Below are 20243 nucleotides of genomic sequence, written 5' to 3' on the forward strand. Positions count from 1 at the left end.
AAAGGGAGCCTGGATCTTATCTGTCCCTAGTGCCTCGCTCAGGCCTGGTACAAAGTTGGGCTCCAGGAGTGTGACCCACATTCCTGGTGCTGTGGGTCTGTCTGACTTGTCACAGGTGGAAGTGTCAACCTGGAAATTTTTACTCAAGTCTCAGAATGAACCATGTGCCTCAACTTGCCCTTGGGTGGAACTGAAGGTCGCGGAGTCTCAACAATGGATTGCTGACTGGGAAGCATCCCCAAACCCTCCTCACTCCCTGCTGCCCTTGCCTGCGGCCCCCTGTGGCCACCACTAGAGATCAGACCAAGCACTGTAGGGGACCACCCTGCACCTCTCAGCCTTTCCAGGACTAGCCTGGAAAGACCACCCTGTTCAAAGGCAGGGCAGCAAGGGAATAACCATGTCTTATTAGAGCCTCCTATGCCAGGCACAAGACCAAGGGCAGGATCAGCCTACTCGCCTTCATGGTCACCCTGTGAGGCACGATGACGTGACTCTGAGGTGAAGTTTTGTGAATTGGTTGCTTAAATCTACAATGCTAAGTGACAGCAGCAGGGACAGCCCAGTGTGGCCCACCAGTTGCCCCCAGTACTCTGGCACTCGTCCATCAACGTGTCAAAGCACTTTTGTGTGCCAGACACCAAAATGTTGGGGTCTCAATGGAGAAAGACCGGCAGCCTCCTGCCCTCAGCAGGGAACACCTCCAGCTTGAACACTGCCAGGGTCGAGCCCTTAGCTTTCAATTCCTTTGTATCCTGGGGAGAAACTGCTATTTGTTAAAATAACCCAGAACTCCAGCACTGGCACTAGGAATTGGTACTGGGGCTTTAACCCAGCTGGTGCTTCACTACTGAGCCACATCCCCAGCCCTTTTTTTTTTTAATTTTTGATACTGGGTCTTACTAAATTGCTGAGGCTGGCCTTGAACTTACTGTCGGTCTTGCCTCAGCCTCCTGAGCCACTGGGATTACAGGGGTGCACCACCTTGCTCAGCTAGCCCTAGGAATATTTCCCTGTAAGACTGGATCAAATGGTCTGAAGTCCTGATTCTTGCTGAAGCCATCAGACCCGTTCGGCTGAGGCCCTGCCCTGGAGTTGGACTCTTCAGATCTTGCATTCCTGAGCCCAGCTCAGCCCCTCCCATGCCTCTGCTGGGGCTGACTCTGGGAGAAGCACCAATGCTGTTGAATAGCACAGTGCCTGGAAGAAGGTCGGTGCCACATGAGATTGACATTGCTAAGTCACTAAACTAGCTCTGGGTCTGGCTTCTAAGGCAGATCTTGCTCAGCCACCACTGGGGGTCCTTCCTCACTCCCAGCCCCTGGAAAGCTGTTATGGGTTCACTGTGTTTCCTCCAAAAAGATACATTGGAGCCTTTAACCTCTAGTAACTCAGAATCTGAACTTATTTGGAAATAGGGTCTTAACAGAGGTAATGGAATTAAAATGAGGTCCTTTTAGGGTGGCCCTGCTCCAATGTGGCTGGTACTCCTAAAGGGGGACTTGCAGAGACAGACACAGAGAGGCTGATGAGAAGAGGCAGGACATAGGGTGAAGATGGAAGCTGGTGGGATCATGCCACTGTCAGCCACGGAATGTCCCAGGCCACCAGCAACTAGAAGAAGCAAGAAAGGATCCTTCCAATCCTTCCACTCAGGGCTTCAGGGACAGTGTGGTCTGCCAACACCTTGATTTCCAACTTCTAGCCTCCAGAACAGACACATTTCTGTTATTCTAAGCCACCCAGTTCCTGGTACTTTGTTGTGGCAGCCCCCAGGGAGCTAACACAACCCTATCTAATGGCCCTGAGGCCCTGGGACCTGGCCCACCAGCCCCAGGCCAACCTTGTCTGCTTCTTGCTGTCTCCTCTTGATGGGGGTCCTCCTGCCCCCAAGCCTGAAGGTCGGTGTCCGCCTAGTCTTCCTGGCAGCCCAGCCTGGGCAGGTTCTGAAGACAGCAGCTGCAGCCTTCACTCGCTGGCCCCGGGCACTGGGAGGGGTGGCACAGGTGGCCCCCACCCGCAGGTTCAGCCCAGCTAGCCACCTGAGGAGAGATGAGAGGTCGAGGAGCCCACTGTGCTGATGTGCAGTCAGGAGCTTCCTGAGGAGAGTGAGGAGTGGTGGGGAATTGGGCAGTGAGCCTGGGGGCAGCAGCTCCTCTGAGAGTCCTGGCTCAGAGCTTCACCCATCAGTGACCTCAAAGTCACTTCAAGCCTCAGACCCCTTCTCTATGAAAGCGGAATGAGAACAGTAAATTACAAAGGGCTCTGCTAACTAATTTAACTGAATTCTTACAGAGGTCATGTTGAGGTAGATAAAATATTCATCCCTTTTCACGGGTGGACACAGGTCATATGACTTGAGTTTGTTGGTAAAATCTCAAAGCCAAGGTCTGCCTGCCTCCATAGTCTTGTTACTTCCTTGTGTAATTATGTAAAATTAAATAAGATAATACACACAATGAGTAGGTCCTAGTCCTCTAGGCAGGGCAAATATCATTTCCACTTTATAGATGAAGGAAATGAGGTTCAGAGAAGTCCACCAAGCCCTCCCCAGGGAGAATACCTAATCCCAGAAGAGCACATGCTTTCTTGCTCTGGCCGGGCCCACTCTGGCCCCTGCCAGCTGATCAGCCTTACTGACATGGTACCCAGAGACACTTGGGGGCTTGACTGAGAGCAGCTGGTGGGTCCCTGGCTGGGGGTCCAGAGTGGGGTGCCTACCTGTGCAGCGGAAGAAGCTGGCAGTCACAGTGAAAGGGATTGCCGCTGAGATCAATGAGCTCCAGTTGCCTGAGATTGGGCAGGGCGGGCAGAGCCCGAAGCTGGTTCTTCTGCAGGTGCAGGCTCTGGAGCCCCAGCTCCAGGCCTGAGAAGGCTCCAGGAGAAATCTGTAAGAAGGTGCCAGGCCCTGGTGTGAGCTCCTGCCAGGCCTGTCCTGCCCCTGAGCTGGGGGAAGCTCCACCCTCCCTAGCAAAGGAGAGGTTGTGGAGCCCAAGGAGGCGCAGGTTGGGAGGTCAGTGCTGGTCAAAACCCAAGTCACCCTGTTGCCCAATTCATGGTTCTTTCTACAGCTTGAACCCCAACTCCCATAAAGGAAAGCCTCATGGACTCTCAACCTAGATAAACCCAAATTCCTCCCTCCTCTCCTCCATGCCCTGGCAGTGCCCTCCCTGGGCAGGCCTCTAGCTTGTGGCACTGAATTCCACCTGGCTTATAACCCCCACCTGGGTGAATTGTCTGTTTATCTCAGGTCCCCATGCTGAGCCTAAAACCTGGCACTGAAGGAGGCAAATGTCTGATGGGTGAATGTGTGCCACATATAGCCCCATGCTGCCTCCCTGGTCACACACCAGGTGCCCACCTGCTCCAGGTCACTGCTGTTCAGGAAGAGGTGCTGCAGTGACCTGCCCACAGGCCGGAAGTTCCCATCTTGCAGGGCCCTGAGTGGATTCCCAGAGAGCTGCAGCTCCAGGAGGGCAGGCAGCCCCTCCAAGGCCCGAGTGGGCACCTCCCGCAGCTGGTTCCTGTCAAGGTAAAGCTTCTCCAGCTCCCGAGCTGTGCCCAGCGCCCCAGGGGACACTTGGGTGATGCGGTTTCCACTCAAATAGAGCCAGCGCAGGGCCCGCACCCCAGCCAGGTCCCCAGGTGCCAGGTGGTCCACAGCGTTGTCCTGCAGGTGCAGGGAGAAGAGGCTGGGCAGGGCGCGCAGGGCGGCCCCCGGCACCTGCAGGAAGCGGTTGCGTTCCAGGTACAGGTAGCCAAGGTGGGGGGCCCCTTCCAGAGCGGCTGCGCTGAGCCCGGAGAGCTGGTTGTCAGAGAGGTAGAGGTAGAGCAGGCGGCCCAGCCCCGCCAAGGCGCCGGCTTCCAGCTCTGTGATGCCGCAGTGCTGCAAGTGCAGCGACACCAGGTGGCCCAGGCCAGGGAAGGCCGCTCGAGGCACCGACGGGAAGTGGTTCCGCCTCAGGTCCAGGAGCTGAGTGCCATTGGGAAAGCCGCGGGGCACCGCCTGCAGGCCGCGGCCCTCACAGCCGCTGTGGCGGGACTCCGCGGCGCACACGCAGGCGCGCGGGCAGGGCGTGGCCGCCCCGTCCTCCTCCCGCGGGGCGAGCGGAGGGGCTCGGGGCGCAGTGCCTGCCAGCTCCTCTTCCTCTTCCTCGGCCGCATCTCCCGGGCAGCGCAGGTCTGAGGGCCGCAGGGCGTCCAGGGCCTCGCCTCGCAGCCGCCGCGGCCCTCTGCACGCGCCGTCCGAGCGCACGCGCGCCCGTGCCAGCCACTCGAGCAGGGGCCGTGCCTGGCAGCCGCACCACAGCGGGTTGCCCTGCAGCCGCAGCCTGCGCAGCTGGCCCGGGCCCTGCAGCGCGGGCAGCGTGTCCAGCTGGTTCCCTCGGAGGTCCAGGGTGTGCAGGCGCGGGCAGTGGGCGAAGGCCCGGGGGCCCAGGGCCTGCAGCGCGCCATGGTCCAGCGTCAGCTCCCGCAGGCCGGGCAGCGCCAGCCCGTCCTCCTCGCCCGTGTAGGTGAGAGGGTTGTGGCCCAGCTCCAGCCTGGCCAGGCCGTGGGCCTGGGACAAGGCGGCCCCGGGCAGGGCCTGGAGCTCATTGTGGTTCAGGCTGAGCCGGCGCAGGGCAGGCAGGCCCACCAGGGCCTCGGGGGCCAGCACGCTGAGCGCGTTGTGTGACAGCTGCAGCCAGCGGGCACGCAGCAGCCCCTGGAAGGCCATGGCGGGCAGGTAGACCAGGGCGTTGTGGGCCAGGTTCAGCGTGGCCAGCGCGCCCAGGGCCCCGAAGGTCCCAGGCCGCAGCTCCTCCAGCATGTTCCGCTCCAGCTCCAGCCGCCTCAGCGAGCCCAGCCCGTCCAGCGCCTCCTGGGGCAGCGAGCTCAGGCGGTTGGAGCCCAGGTTGAGGAGGAGCAGGCGGCCCAGGCCTCGGAAGGCGCCCTCGGCCACCAGCTCCACCTGACAGTGCCGCAGGTCCAGATGGGTGAGATAAGGCAGGGCTTGGAAGGCAGCTGGAGGGATCACCTTCAGCATGTTGCCCTGGAGGTCCAGCCTCTGGGTCAGCTGGGAGCGAGGGAAGCAAGGCTGAGCTGCACAGGGGCAGGGCTGGGGACACTCCTCTCCCCTTACCTTCCCCGCGTTTCTCTTCATCCTGCTTCCTGACCCTTCCTCCAGGAAGCCTTCCTCCCCAGCCACTGATAATCCCACTGTGACACTTTCACAGTGTCTTGACACTCACTCTTTACCATAAGGCAGGGACTACATCCCACCTTGCTAACCCCACAAGGTCTGTCACATGGTTGGCAATGATTTGATGTTTATCTATGAGCCACCTACTTAATCTAGTCACACAGTAAGGATTTAAAATAGATTAGCTCCCTGATATTGGTTGCTAGTCTTCCCATTTTACAGAAGACTGAGGTGCCTAGAAAAATACCTTGCCAAGCTCTCCCAACCCAGGCTCCTTCCACTGCCCAACTAACCACCCTGTGCCCATTTCCTGCCCTGCTGACCTCAGGAATGGTATTTGGAACTTCAGTAAGGTTCTGGTGCCGGCATGCAACATGCAGCCTGGAATTGTCACAGATGCAGGTCTGTGGGCAGCGTTGGGCAGCTATTTGCCATGCTGGACCCAGTGGCAGCAGCAGAAGCAGCGGCAGCAACAAGGGGACATGGGTGGAGCTCTGGGGCCTGGGAGAAGCAGGGGGAGAGTGGCTGTCCACAGGGGTGGAGTCCTCAACACTGTCCATCTCAGAGCCCCAGCCACTGAGCAGCTTCTGCCCCAGAACCCCTCAGAGACTTTCTCCTTTAGGCCTCTTCCTCACCCCATGCATTGCAGATTCTGTTATGGGCTTTGTTTTACATGGGAGGAAACCAAGGCTCAGAAAGTCAACCCAGTGGGTCCTTTTGATTCTCTGTCCACAGGCTCAGTGACAACAGGCCAAACATGAGGAGGAGTCTGGGGGTCACAGTATGCCCCCAGGCTGTGGTGAGCAGCCCATTCTTAGACACGGTGCCAGCTCCTCAGGAGCAAGTGGCATAATGACGCCCATCTTGAGAAGACAGATTGGCAGTCCAATGGGACCCAGGCCTAGCTCAAGTGTCAGCAGGACTGGAGGACCAGGCGTTGTAGGGCCTGAGACTGATCCTGGGGTGGCCCTTGTATGGCAGGTCAGAGCCACACAAGCAGGCAGCTCAGGAGTCTTGTTTATTTCCCTCTGTCCTCCCTTCACCTTGGTAGCCCTCAGCTGACCAGGATTGGATCAGGGGGAGGGAGACGAGGGTGTGAGTTGTGGATTGTGCTCTGGGCAAGATGTACCTGCTCATCTGCCCACCCATTCATCCGTCCATCCATCCTTCTGTCCACCCATGCTTCTGTCGACCCGCCGTCAGACCCCTTCCCAGCTCTGAGTGCTGCCACCGTGACTCTTCTGGCTTCTCCTCTTCTCCACTCACCACCCAGCAACCAAAGGGAATTTTCCAGAATGCTGTTGAGGCCCTGACACCCACAGCTGAAAACACCCCAGATCTTCCTACTGTCTTTAGTGGAAGTCCTGACTCCTGATCTGCAGCTGAAACCTGCCCTCCTCCTTGTGGTCCCCCACCATGCCATACCGGGAATGGCTTTGCCCAGAGCCCCCTCTTTGCTTCTGCATCGCCTGACTTGCCCAGCTCTTCTTTCTGTTCTGTTTGTTTCCCGATGGCCTCTCCTGATGCCTAGGCTGCTGCCCTTCAGGCCTCCCCAGTCTCTGCTGTCACTGTTTTAGTCCCCTTTGAGTCCCAGGGTCCACCCCGTCTTGGAGCTGCTGGTCTTCTCCAGAGCTTGTGGCAAAGGCTATGGCTCAGGGAGGGGCCTTTGGCAGAGGGTGGAGGGCTCAGGACTGCTCCCAGCGGAGGGACCAAGCCCCAGGAGCACCAGGGCAGCCGCGTTCCCTCCACTGTTCCTCAGGACCCAACTCTGGGAGACCCTTGTTGAATCTCAGGCCCAGGAACGTCCCAGAGGCCCTGCCTGCCAGACTCTCAGAGGCCCAGAGAAGAGTGGGGACTTTCCTGCAACCACTCAGCCGATCTAAGGCTGCCTTGCACCCTGGGGGCCCAAAAACTCACCCCTCCATTCTGCCTCAAGCTGCCAGCCCAGACCGGAGGCTCAGCACAAGGGGAAGGCCAGCAACAGTCCTGTCCCTGGCTGGATGTTGGCAGGAACCCCCTCCTTGGCCTGCAGGCCTGGCGGCAGTGACAGGGCTGAATGGGAGGCATTGTCGGCAATCCAGCCCAGCTGGGGCTTCCCCAGGCTGTGGGCAGGGGTGGGAGCAGAGGCTGGAGTTACAGGGCCTCTTGCCCAGAGCAAGCCCAGGTCTGGGTCCTTGGGCTGCCTGAGAGGGGCGGGCTATGAGGAGCGGGCTATGAGGAGCCAGCCTATGGGGTCAGCAGCTCTAGGCTTGCTTCTGGGCTCTGTGGGACCCCACTGAACCTCAGTTTCCTGACCTCTGAAAAACACCTAATACTATTAACTAGTTTATAGGGTTGCTGTAGGGGCTAACTGAGGTAGGCCCCCTGGTGCATAGTTGGTGCTCAAGAGTGATTAACCCCTTCCTTTCTGTTTGTGCTTATATGCTTATATTGATATTGTATATACAATATTCTGCAAATTTATTTTTTCACTTAACATCAAATTATTGGGAGTTGTTCAAGTTGATGAGACATGCCCACTCATCTTGACTGCTGTATAGTATTCCATTGTATAAAAGTCTCAAATTCACTTATCCATTCATCTTAGACATTTTTATTCCTGCCAACATTTTTGCTGTTACAAAAAATGTGACAAAGTATATCCAAATACATGTATTTGCAGGTACATGTACATTTTACTTTTATTTATTTTTAATACACTATATATATGTATATATATATATATATATATATATATCCATACACACATACATTTTCTTTCTTTTTTTTAAGGGGGGCAGGGGGAGAGAGAGAGAGAATTTTAATATTTATTTTTTAGTTTTTGGCAGACACAACATCTTTGTTTGTATGTGGTGCTGAGGATCGAACCCGGGCCGCACACATGCCAGGAGAGCGCGCTACTGCTTGAGCCACATCCCCAGCCCATATGTACATTTTAAAAATGAAATAATACACCTAGACTATAGCAAATATTTATGTATCCTATGATTTTTCAGACCCATGTTTCTGATGCAATTGTATAATTTATCAGTTTGCTTAGTTTTTTTTTTAAACCTGAGTCTTGAACATACTGTAACTCAACAAATTCATCATCAGTGAGACTGTAGTGTGTGCTGCTTTTTTTTTTTTTTCCTCTTTTCTGTTTTTGGTACTGGGGATTAAACCCAGGGGTGCTTACCACTGAGCTACATATATCCCCAGTTCTTTTAACAAGTTCTGCCTAAATTACCCAGGCTGTCCTTGAATTTGAGATTATCCAGCCTCAGCCCCAGGTCACCGGGATTACAGGTGTGTGGCAACATGCTTGGCTAGTGTGTATTCTTTTACACCTAAATATTTTTACTCAATTGTTTTGTTTTTGGTACTGGGGATTTGGGGATTGAATCTAAGAGCACTCTACCACTACCACTGAGTTACATCCCCAATCCCCAACCCATTTTATTTTGCCCAGGCTGGCCTTAAACTGACAATCCTCCTGCCTCAGCCTTTTGAGTCACTGGGATTACAACTGTGAGCCACCAAGCCTGGTTCATAGTATCTTTGTGACATTCATTCATATCTCTAGCCAGTTTTATTTTCCTGTTTTCATTTTCTATATAGCATGCCAGCATTCCATCTCATAAACACACCACAACAGCGCCTGGGGCTGGGACTCAGTGGTAGGACGCTTACCTAGCATGTGTGAGGCAGTGGGTTCGATCCCCAGCACCAAGTAACAAATACTAAATAACAGTGTTGTGTCCACTTAAAAAAAAAAAAAAAAACGATAAAAAATATATATGCTGGGACAGAAGAGAACACTCTTCCCCGATGCAGGCAGTAAAGTGGTGTACTCTAGTATGATGGCTGCTGGTAGGAAAATGCAGCTGAACTGGAGGTTGGTCTGTCTTTCATCATCATCACAAACTAGCAAATCTCACAGTGTCTGCTCTGGCAGACTTCTCCGTTTCTGATTTCTTCCTATCTCACTAGACAAGTCATTTCCATTCCACTGTCAACGGGCGTCATTTAGGCTAAGCATTTTGAAAAGTGCTGCTCAGCATGTTTGTGGTCCTTTAGTGAAAGTACGTGGCCATTTCTGTTGAGATATGCCTAGAAGTGGATACGATATGCATATTTTCAGCTTCAATGGATATTACCAGTTTCTCAATGTTGTACTAATTTGCACATTCTCCAGCAGTGTATGAGAGCTCCCTACATCCTCACCAACACTTGGTATTGTCTGGCAAATGTGAGCCATTCTAGTGAGAGGATGGCATCTCATTGTGGTTTAAATGTGCATTTCTCTGAAGACTAATGAAATCAAACATGTTTTCCCATTACCTGTGCAAAGTGTCTTTTTAAAACTTTTGTTCATTTTTCTATTGAATTGCCTTTATTTGTAGAAACTATATTCTGCATATGAATTTTGTATTTTTTGTTTTTCTTTTTAAATAATTTTTTAGTTGTAGATGAACATAATATCTTTATTTTTATTTATTTATTTTATATGGTGCTGAGAATCAAACCCCAGGGCCTCATACATGCAAGGCAAGTACTCTATCACTAAGCTACAACCCCAGCCCTACATATGAATTTTATATATAAAATTATATATTTTCCCTCTGACTTACCTTTTTACTCCTTTAATGATGTCATTTGATAAATATAAACCTATTCTCATTGCTGCACAGAATCCACAGTGTGAATATACCACAATAATGGCAAACAAGAGGTTAAATACAGCTGGCATGATGGTGCACACCTGTAATCCCAGTGCCTTGGAAGGCTGAGGCAGGAGGATCGTGAATTCAAAGCCAGCCTCAGCAAAAATGAGGCCCTAAGCAACCAGTGAGACCCTGTCTCTAAATAAAAAACAAAACAGGGCTGGGGATGTGGCTCAGTGGTTGAGTGCCCCTGAGTTCAATCCCTGGTAAAAAAAAAAAAAAAAAAAAAAAAAAAGGTTAAATACAGCTAAATTTGTTCATCCCAAGGCCTTAAACATACTAGCCTACACTGTCTCCTAATAGTTCAATAATTCTCCTTTGCTTTTTGATTTAAAAAAAAATTTTAGATGTTGATGGACATTTATTTTATTCATTTATTTATACATGTGTTGAGGATCAAATCCAGTGCCTCACACATGCTAGGAAAGTGCTCTATCACTGAGCCCCAGCCCTATATTTATTATTTTTAAAAAATTTTGGTAAGGGGCTGGGGATGTGGCTCAAGTGGTAGTGTGCTCGCCTGGCATGTGTGCGGCTCTGGTTTGATCCTCAGCACCACATACAAACAAAGATGTGTTCGCCGAAAACTAAAAAATAAAAATAAATATTGAAAAACTCTTTCTCTAAAAAAAAAAAAAAAATTTGGTAAAAGCTGGGCATGGTGGAACATGCCTGTAATCCCAGCAACTCAGGAGGCTGAGGCAGGAGGACAAGTTTAAGGCCAGTCTTGGAAATTTAGTGAGACCTGAAGCAATTTAGCAAGATCCTGTTTCAAAATAAAAGGAGTTGGGGATGTGGCTAAGTGGTTAAGCTCTTCTGAGTTCAATCCCTGGTACCAAAAAAAGTTGCTTTTGTAATTTTCTTTCTTTCTTTTTTTTTTTTTGAGAGGTTCAAAGTCTTTATTTCTAGGACCACCCAAGGCCAACCAATGCATGGACTGGACAGGCTCTAAATGGTCGGTGGGAGCTGGGGATGTGGCTCAAGTGGTAGCGCGCTCGCCTGGCATGCGTGCGGCCTGGGTTCGTTCGATCCTCAGCACCACATACAAACAAAGGTGTGTGTCCGCCAATAACTAAAAAAATAAATATTAAAAATTCTCTCTCTCTCTCTCCCTCCCTCTCACTGTATCTTTAAAAAAAAAAGAATAAATAAATGGTCTCACTGGTCCTGTCTGAAAGTCACATGGAGGGTACACATGTAGGGCATTTGTTCATAGGGAAACCACAATTTTTGTGCCCCTTGTCACAATAACCCCATATTCCTGTTGGGTGTGTTGTAAACAGAGAAGTATTCTTCAGGCCCTCTGCTCTGAGCACACCCCACAATTTTTTAGAATTTTTTTAACAGTAGTGCGTATTGAACCCAGGGTCTGGCACATGATAGAGAAGTGCTTTATCACCAGGCACAGTGGCACATGCCTGTAATCCCAGTTGCTCGGGAGGCTGAGACAGGAGGATCTAAATAAAATACAAAAATAGGGCTGAGGGTATAGCTCTTGTTGAGCACCCCTGAGTTCAATCCCTGGTACCTTCCCCCAAAAAAGTGTTTAGTCATTGGGGTAAATCCCCAGCACCTTTTTATTTTTTAAGTTGCTTAGGGCCTCATTAAGTTGCTGAGGCTGGCCTTCAACTTGGGTCTCAATAACTTAAGTTGTTCAGGCCTTGAGTCTGCAATTCTGCCTCAGCCCTCCAAGTAGCTGGGATTATAGGCATGTGTCACCACTCCCACCTTCCAACAGCTTTTTGTATGGTGTCTCTGGGATTTTCTGTATATATGGATCATGTCATATGCAAACAGATAATTTTAAATCTTCCTTCTGATTTGGATAGATTTTATTTTTCTTTCTTAAACCTTGCTCTGGCTAGGCTTTCCAATTCTATACTACGTTCAAAGAAAGTGGTGAGAGTGGACATCTTTACGCTGTTAGAGGAAAAGTTTTTTTTTTTCATATTTATGTTAATTTCCTTCTACACTCAGTATTGTTTTCTCATGAAAGGGTGCTGAATTTTGTCAAATGCCTCTTTTCTATATCTATTGAGAGACTTTTCTTCAATACCTTTGTTTTATTTTTATGTGCTGCTGAGGATCAAATTCAGGGGCCCGCGTGTGCTAGGTGAGTGCTCTACCGCTGAGCCACAACCCCAGACCCTTGCTAAGTTGTGTAGGGCCTTACTAAATTGCTGAGGCTGGCCTCAAACTTGACAATTCTCCTGATTTACCCTCGTGAGTTGCTGGGATACAGGCTTGTGCCACCACCCTGGGTTTACTTTTTTGTTTTTCCCCTTGGGGGCAGGTACCGGGGATTGAATGCAGGGGCACTCAAGCACTGAACCATATGTCTGGCCCTATTTTTCTTTTTTTTTTTTAATATTGGGGATTGAACTCAGCGGCACTCAACTACTGAGCCACATTCCCAGCCCTATTTTGTATTTTATTTACACACAGGGTCTCACAGAGTTGCTTAGCACCTTGCTGTTGCTGAGGCTGGCTTTGAACTCAGGATCCTCCTGCCTCCGGCTCCTGAGCCACTGGGATTACAGGTGTGTGTCACCACACCCAGCTATGTTGTTACTATTTTAAGTTGTAGTTGGACACAACACCTTTATTTATTTTTATGTGGTGCTGAAAAATCAAACCCAGTGCCTCACACAGGCTAGGCGAGCCTCTACCTCTGAGCCCCAGCCCTGCTGTTAGTTTTTGAACCATTGGTATCACACTATTTTCTTTTCTCAACATCGCTATTGACTATTCATACCGTGCCGGTGGCTGCAGTTAGTGCATCTTTACTGTTGTACAACATTGCATTGTGTGGCTTTACACTCATTTACATTTTTCTGATGTTGGCCCATGAGTAGTTTCTAGGTTCCTGCTATAGGAAAAGTGCTACTAAGAGCCCCCTTAACCATGTTTCCTGGCAGGTTTCTGGTCTAAGCTTTAGACTTTGGTGACTGGGCTGTGTAGGCGAGCACGTGTGATGCCCTGGGTTCCATTCCCAGTAGGTCATTCAAAAAATCATCATTGGGGGCTGGGGTTGTGTCTCAGTGGTAGAGCGCTTGCCTCGCACATCTCGTGAGGCACTGTCTTCGATCCTCAGCACCACATAAAAATAAATAGAGGTGTTAAAAAAATCCACATAAAAAAAATAATTGGAGTAGCTGTTACTCCTGTGTCTATGGGATGAGTCTCCTGTAAAGAGTACACAGCAGACCCTTCATAAGGATGGTCCCAGGCTGCCCAGGCTTAGGCAGTTAGGATCTTTCAGGCCCAGGATCATGGTCTGGAGGAAATCCCAAAGGAGACCACAGTAAGCAAATTACAGACCCAGGCTATTCTCTCCACCTAGAACTGGTCATGTGGGGCCAGGGAAGTCAAAATCCTCCACTTCAGAGCAAGCAGCATTCTTCCTGAGAAGGCTCTAGGAGTCAGGTACTGATGGCTTGTCCTGAGTGAAATGAGATCTTTGGTTATAGTCTGAGCTAAAGCTCTGTAGGTACATTGCCCTAGGGAGGTTAGCCCATGCCACCTAGCAGTCAGAGCCAGGCCAGAGAATCTTGGCCAATTTGAACAGCAAGACTGTTTTCCTCACCCCACTGCCTACTGTCCCTATACTGAGGGCTTGGTGTCCTAACCAAACTGGGAATTTCAAAAGGGAAGTGCCTATGGCTCTAGAGCTCAGAACAGGCGCCAGTAAGAAGTCAAAGCTCAGGGCGGGGTGGGGCGGGGGCAGATATCATAGGGCCCTGGCAGCAACTCTACCATCCTGTTAATGGTTTGGATATGAGGTGTCCTCGAAAGGTCCTATTAATGCAGGTGAAATGATCAGATTATGAGAGGTCTAACCTCATCAGTGGATTAGTCCACTTAGTGGATTAATGATTTGAAGGGATTACTAAGTATTAAGTAGGCAGTTGGTACATGGCTGGAGAAGTGGGTCATGCGGGATGTTAGCCTACGTATATCACATATACTTTATCCCTGGATCCCCCCTCCTACTTCATAGCCACCAAAGCTGAGCAACTTTCCTCCAACATGCCCTTCAAGTTCTGTCTTCCTGTGGCTCAGAGAAAGAGCAATGAGACCTCTGAAACCATAAGCCAAACTAGACTTCTCCTGAGTTGTTCTTGTCAGCTGCCTGCCTCCTCCCTCCCAGCAACAAGCTGTCCAAGAGATAGCCAAAGGGAACGCTGCCTAAGAAACCTTGAGAGGAACTTTTCTTGGAAGCCCCCTGCAGGGGAACACAGGCTCCCACGAGGTCTGCTGTGAAGGTAGGAGGTAAGGAAGGTCTGCTGGGGAATCCTCATACATGTGGCAGTGGAGTGAAGGACCACAAGGGAGATGGCCTTGACATCCTGTGTGGTTTGCCAGTTGGGCCCAAATCTCTGAAGTGACCTTGCCAGTCAGGTCCAGTGGCTCTTGACTACAAGCCAGCAAGGCTGGGGGCCTATGGACAGTGTAGCCCAGCTGGGTCCAAAAATGAAGGAACAACGAAGAAGCTAAAGAAGGTGAGACCAAAAGTGGAGTAACGGGCAAGGTAAAACAGGCCCCATCTGCTGGGCATTGTGGCACACGCCTGTAGTATTCCCAGTGGTTTGAGAGGCTAAGACAGGGGGATTGCAAATTCAAGGCCAGTCTCGGCAAAAGCGAGGCACTAAGCAGAGCAAGACCCTGTCTCTAAATAAAAAGTAGTCAGGGGACATGGCTCAGTGGTTGAGTGCCTGTGTTCAATAAATAAAAATTTTAAAAACAGGGCTGGGATTGTGGCTCAGCGGTAGGTAGAGTGCTCACCTAGCACCGGCAGGACCCAGGTTCGATCCTCAGCACCACATAAAAATAAAGGCATTGTGTTGTGTCCATCTACACCTACAAAAAAATAAAATAAATTTAAAAACATGACTGGAGATGTGGCTCAGTGGTTAAGTGCCTCTGGGTTAAATCTCTAGTACCAAAAAAAAGCCCAACTCGGCACCACTGCCCAGAGGAAGACACCTGACAGTGGAGGATGCACCTGGGCCCTGAAGGAAGAGGTCAGAGAATGTCCCACTTCAGGGGAAAGACTCTTCTTGGTCTCTGCAGCTGGCAGACATGACTTTATTTAAGCTCCCAGGCACAGCCCAGACAAACACAGAGCACAAGGAGGAAGCACAAGGTGGGCACCCGTGGCCACTAAAGGAGGTCAGAGGGCACCTCCTGCTCAGCCCAATCCCATCTCTCCCTTGACCTCAAGATGCAGCTCAGGCATCAGGGGGATCTGCCACTCTCTCTCTCTGGGCTTAAGAACAGGTCTGGGCCTGCCCAGCTCAGTCCCCAATGGGCACCAGAGCCAGCACAGCCTGAGGCAGCTCCTGCTCCTGGACTGTCTGGTGCCAGCCCCTGGCTCCTCTTCTGGTCCATGTGGCATGGGGGCCAGGGCCTTGCCCTCTGCTGACAAGCACTCGACCCTGCTCTTGGCAATCTCTGGCTGAGCAGTCAGCACAGCAGGCATGAATAGGACGACGGCAGTGCTACAGATGCAGGCCACCCAGGAAACAGCCCAACTGTGGCATAGGGTAGCACATGGACAGCGGCTTCCCAGGCTTTGTGCAGCCCAGGAGTGGGCAGGAAGGCTGCAGAGGAGGTGAGACAGCCACCAGGGACTCAGGCCTGAGGCACAGATCAGCAGAGTGCCCTCAGATGGCAGTGAGTTTAATGGCAAAGCAGCCTGCACCCCTTGCCCCAAGGGCCAGTTCCTCATGGTGGACCAGGATCAGTCCAGCAGAGAGACGCGGAAACCCCAGCCAACAGGAAGCACACACACCACACACATACTCAAGGGACTGACATGACACTTGAGACAAAGACCCTCCCTGCCTCTGGTCAGAGTCCTGTCTGTGGGGGGCATAGGCTGCAGCTCAGTTCATCCAAGTCCCCGGCACAGGCTGAGGGATAAATCGAGGCCAGCTTTGAGTCTAGACCTTGTAGAGCGTCTGCAGTAGATTGTGGCGGGCAAAGGAGCAGGATTCTAGGGCACCATTGGGCCTGCAGGGAAGAAAATTCAGTGAATGGGCTGAACATGTCAGGATCTGGAGCTCAGCCTCCAGCAGGGGCTCCCCAGCTAGGGAGGCCATTTTGTGCCAGACTCAATTTTTCTAGTTTTCGCAATGACTGCCCCTCTGCCTTTTGCACACTGAGGTGCTGGGCTTGATTCCTAGACCTGGTACCTCCTGAACAGGCTGAAGTAAAATGTCAACAAGGTCACACTCACTTGGTCATGAATGCCAGAAGCAGGGGTGCCAGGGCCTTGGGGAAGTAGTCCTGCTGCACCATGTGGTTCAGCACCATCAAGGGACCATATAAGTTGCCAATGGCCTTGATCTTATCTTCACTCTGCAAGGCAACACAGAAAGGGAGGTGAGCCCCAAAGTTACTTAGGGGCCCTTGATCCCCACTACCTAGATTCTGCTGACATAGCCATGTGGCTGAGGCCTAGCTAAGATCCCTTCTTAAAGCCCAAGGCTATTTAAGCAGATCCAGACTTCAGTATAGGCTGTGCTGGGAGTGCACCTTCAGCAGCCTGCCTCCTCCCTCCCAGGCCGCCACTCCTTCCAGCCTCACCTTGAGCAGACCCATGTGGACGAGGAGCCTGGTAACGAAGACATTGGAGTTGAAGGAGGAGCAGCTGAAGGCCTTCTTCATGAGGGCATCTACAGGGGCAGGAGTAAAGTGCACAGGATGCAGGACAGAGTTAGGCATGGGTCAAAGAACATTCAGAGCCCCTCGAACACAGTTCCCTGTAGTTTGACACCTGTCACCTGGTTGCCATTTCTTTGAAATGAGCTAGATTTTTTTGGTTGAGCAGAGGAGAATGGAAACAGCCCTCCCTGCCCTACCAAAAGGTGGACATGAGACAGCTGAGACAAGTGAGGTAAGGCATGCCTTGTAATCTCAGTGAGGCAGGAGGATTGCAAATTGGAGGCCAGCCTCAGCAATTAGACCCTATCTCAAAATAAAAAGGGCTGGGGAATAGTTCAGTGGTAAAGGGACCTTGGGTTTAATTCTTAGTACCCCAAAACCAAAAACCCCACTCCTCACCCCCCAAAAAACAAGAGGTAGATATGAGGAGAGATCACAGGACATGGATACTAGATACGGTGGGGGCAGAGATTTAGTGAGGGAGAGCACCACTGAGTGAGGTTTTAGATATTTTGACCTGCAGGAACTGTTAGATTTTTTTATGGGAAAGTGAATTCAGGCCTTTTGTTCCTACAAATGCCCACAGTGAACCCTTGAGGAAGCGTCCTGGATATTCCCACTGACCCTGCCTCCTCCCCAGCCTTGCTTCTGAGGGAGGATCAGCTCCTGCCTTCCAGCACCAATCAAGGAAAGAAGTGCCACACGTGCTCCTATTCCTTTCTCTCCTTTGCCATGAGCTGAGCTCTTCTGCAGGGCCCTTCTTCTCCTCTCTGCTCAGCCAAATCTGGTCCACATCAAAAAGATGGCAATAAGGTTACAGGTGACAGGTACCAGACTGGAGGGGACTGAGAGAATGGGTTGGGGGCACTTGGGGGAGGTGGACTGCAGATCCCAGGAAGCCTCTCCATAGGTGACCTTCAGAGGGCAGAAACTGCATATAAAGAGGCTCCCAGGTGGGACAAAGGCCCTTCCCTCACAGAACTTATCCACAGGGCCTTGGAGATGTGGCTACCTGTTCTAACTGTGTACAGCCATATGGATCTGGGAAGGGCCGCAGTTTCCCCAGCTCCAAAATACAGGAAAGCAAGGTGGGCATGGTGGCACACACCTGTAATCCCAGTGATGTGAGAGGCTGACACAGGAGAATCATAAGTTGGAGGCCAGCCTGAGCACCTTAGTAACATCCTTTCTCACAATAAAAAATAGGAAACCACGCAGCCTGCGTTACCTACTGCATCCTGCACTGCTGTCCTCACTGTGGCTTCATCCTTGAACACAGAGGACACCTTCAGGAAGGCAGAGACCACTTTCTCTGGGTCAGATGTATCCGTCTGAGGTCACAAGAAACAAAGAGTTGGTCATATGGGCCCGGGGCTCTGGTGCATGTGGAGATGCTGGGTTCTGCTGCTGGTCAGACAAGGCCTTGGCAATATGTGCATAGGCCACGAAACGCATGCAGCTGTGGGGTGACTGAACAGATGAATAAACACAAAAATTCTATTAACCCCAGTCAGGCTCGACGGCATATGCCTAAGAAAAACACCCCAGCTACTCAGGAGGCTAAGACAGGAGGGCTGCAAGTTTGGGGCGGCCAGTCTTAGCAATTTGGTAAGAAGTTGTCTCAAATACAAAACCCAAAGGGCTGCGGAGTGTAGCTCAGTGGTAGAAAGCTTGCCTAGCACACAAGAGGTACTGGGCTCCATCCCTAATACCATTAAAAAACAAAAACAAAATCATTATCCTCAGGACCCAGTGGTCAGTCCTCTTGTCATCTAGCCTGAAAAAATCATCCCAAATGCAGAACATACATGTAAATTTGCTTCAATTTCAATGACAATGGGGAAAAATGAAAAAAAAAATATAAATGTCCAGAAATTGTGGATTGCTTTTAAGTGTCAGGTCTACACACTGGAAGGGCACGAAAAGAGTTCTGACAGGAAAACGCAGAATGGTGTGAAATGAGAATGTTAGGACACAAAAAGGTTTATATAATTTCATTCATTATGAAAGAAAAAGCCTAGGAGTTTGAGGCCAGTCTAGGGGAGGAAAAAAGTGACAAGTTCAAAAGATCAATAAAATCATGTCCGAGTGCCAAGCAGGAAACAGGTGCTTGACAATCATCTCTGAATGAACCAATGAACCAACCAACCAAGTGAGGCTGGAGCAAGGGTCGCCTCCCTGCAACATGCACCTGATCTGCCAAGGAGTCCTGGGGCAGGTGGACTGCAGATCCCAGGAAGCTTCATGAATGATATAGTGGAAGCAAGTGTCCTCTGTGTAGCTAAACTCCAGAGAGAGGGGACCTCATATACAGAGGCTTCCTGGGGGGAGCACTCTTCTAGAAGTAACTGAATAGGCACACATATGCAAGAGTCTTGAGAAAATCCCCTAACTCTATAGTCATTGCTGGGGTATGCAGGCCACCCTTACTGCAGGCCAAAAGTGTGTTCCCAGTGGGATGCGGACATCTGCATCCACTGAAGGGTACCAGATACAGCAGAAACACTCACATGCATGTGTTCACACTGAAACAAAACAGTGGCAGGCCAGACCCCCAGTTGAGAACATCCTTCCCCTCCCCGAAGTTCTATGTTTCCCTTCCCTTTGACAACCTCAGGGCCCAGGCACGTGCAGTCAGGAAGTGCTCTTACCTGCTGGGCTATCAGCAGAGAACTCTTGGGTCCAAGGCGCAGCAGCTTTTCTGGAGAAGGGAATGCCAGAAAGGTGGAGACATCTGCAGGAGGCGGGGAGGACAGCACAGGAGCTGGCTCCTGAGAAAAGGGTGGCAGGGGGGTTTATAGATTCCAAACCCCAGATTCCTCAACCCAGCTGTGCCCATTCCCACTCCCAAAACACCCACTCCTCACTCCAGCCAGTCAACGACTGAGTTCCGACTTATTCCTCCTACTCCGCGCAGTTCCCCTCTCCTGGTCCTGAAACCTTTGGGGGAGAGAACAAGGCACCTTCCTAACACTACAAGAAAATCTCTACCAAGATGTGCAAGGCCCCAGACATGACTCAAGAGAGAGGCACACAGGGGCCAAAGTGATCCTTCTAGGAACTACAGTCTAGCTTAGGCCAGTGCTGCCCAAAGGACACTGACACCCGAGAAGCGCCTCGCCATCTGACTGCTTCCAGAACCCAGGAAGAAGCCCAGCTCAACGGGAATGTGGACAGTCCTGGTCCTACACACCTATGAGAGAACACAATGAATGGGGGCCCAGTGCCATCACAGCCAAACAAGGAATGCCAAGTATGTGTCATGATCCTAGCCACAATCTCCACAACAGAGGGCTGTCCCTAACAGTCACTAGAATAATCCACTGGGAGATGAAAAAAGGAAAACATCAGGGTTTCTATAATATGCCTCACTTTTCACTCTGTTTTTAAACTGTGATCCTAGCAAATGACAAGGCACTTACCCCACTGCTGGGGTCCAGAATTTTTCTTGAGGGTGTGGTTGACTCCTCCCCTTGCTGCTGGGGCTCTTCCTCCTCTTCTTCTTCTTCCTCCTCCTCCTCCTCTTCTTCTTCTTCCTCCTCCTCTTCTTCCTCCTCTTCCTCTTCTCCTTCCTCCTCATCCTCATCCTCATCATCCTCACCTTCATCATCACTGCAGAGGGGAACTGGCTAAAGCAGATCCTCCCTGCCCAGTGGACCACACTGGCTCAGAGGCCTGGCTCTGTA

General features: G+C 51.0%; 2 protein-coding genes and 1 non-coding gene across 9 annotated transcripts in view; all 3 read right to left on the bottom strand.

Annotated features, from left to right (window-relative positions):
* The window catches only part of Chadl (chondroadherin like), a 9902-nt gene extending 2641 nt beyond the window's left edge, over positions 1-7261 (bottom strand). For 2 of the 7 annotated variants that reach the window (XR_006848637.2, XM_046429709.2), the window contains exons 1-5: positions 7100-7260; positions 5506-5683; positions 3362-5056; positions 2722-2888; positions 1844-2099 (exon numbers count right to left, since the gene is read on the bottom strand). Coding sequence is in view for 6 of the 7 variants with exons in the window: in XM_046429709.2 (XP_046285665.1) it covers positions 1844-2099; positions 2722-2888; positions 3362-5056; positions 5506-5683; positions 7100-7107 (2304 nt within the window). In the remaining variant the exon portion in view is untranslated. Of the gene's footprint in view, positions 1-1382; positions 2100-2721; positions 2889-3361; positions 5057-5505; positions 5684-7099 lie in introns of those variants that run through there. The other 5 variants (XM_058574295.1, XM_046429708.2, XM_046429710.2 and 2 more) reach the window with 5 other exon arrangements.
* A 3820-nt stretch (positions 7262-11081) lies between these two features.
* On the bottom strand, positions 11082-11209 carry LOC124083174 (small nucleolar RNA SNORA11). Its single transcript, XR_006848674.1, has one exon. It is a non-coding gene; the product is annotated as a small nucleolar RNA SNORA11 (small nucleolar RNA).
* A 3747-nt stretch (positions 11210-14956) lies between these two features.
* Positions 14957-20243, bottom strand: part of Rangap1 (Ran GTPase activating protein 1) — a 29855-nt gene continuing 24568 nt past the window's right edge. Inside the window, exons 11-16 of the mRNA XM_046429713.2 lie at positions 19980-20169; positions 19209-19328; positions 17786-17888; positions 16480-16568; positions 16130-16251; positions 14957-15903 (exon numbers count right to left, since the gene is read on the bottom strand). Of these exons, the coding sequence (XP_046285669.1) occupies positions 15834-15903; positions 16130-16251; positions 16480-16568; positions 17786-17888; positions 19209-19328; positions 19980-20169 (694 nt within the window). The 3' untranslated portion in view covers positions 14957-15833. The remainder of the gene's footprint in view (positions 15904-16129; positions 16252-16479; positions 16569-17785; positions 17889-19208; positions 19329-19979; positions 20170-20243) is intronic.

This window comes from Marmota monax, unplaced genomic scaffold (assembly GCF_021218885.2).
Source record: "Marmota monax isolate L192 unplaced genomic scaffold, Marmota_monax_Labrador192_F-V1.1 WCK01_AAM20220418_F8-fsc00051, whole genome shotgun sequence".
Classification (NCBI taxonomy): domain Eukaryota; kingdom Metazoa; phylum Chordata; class Mammalia; order Rodentia; family Sciuridae; genus Marmota; species Marmota monax.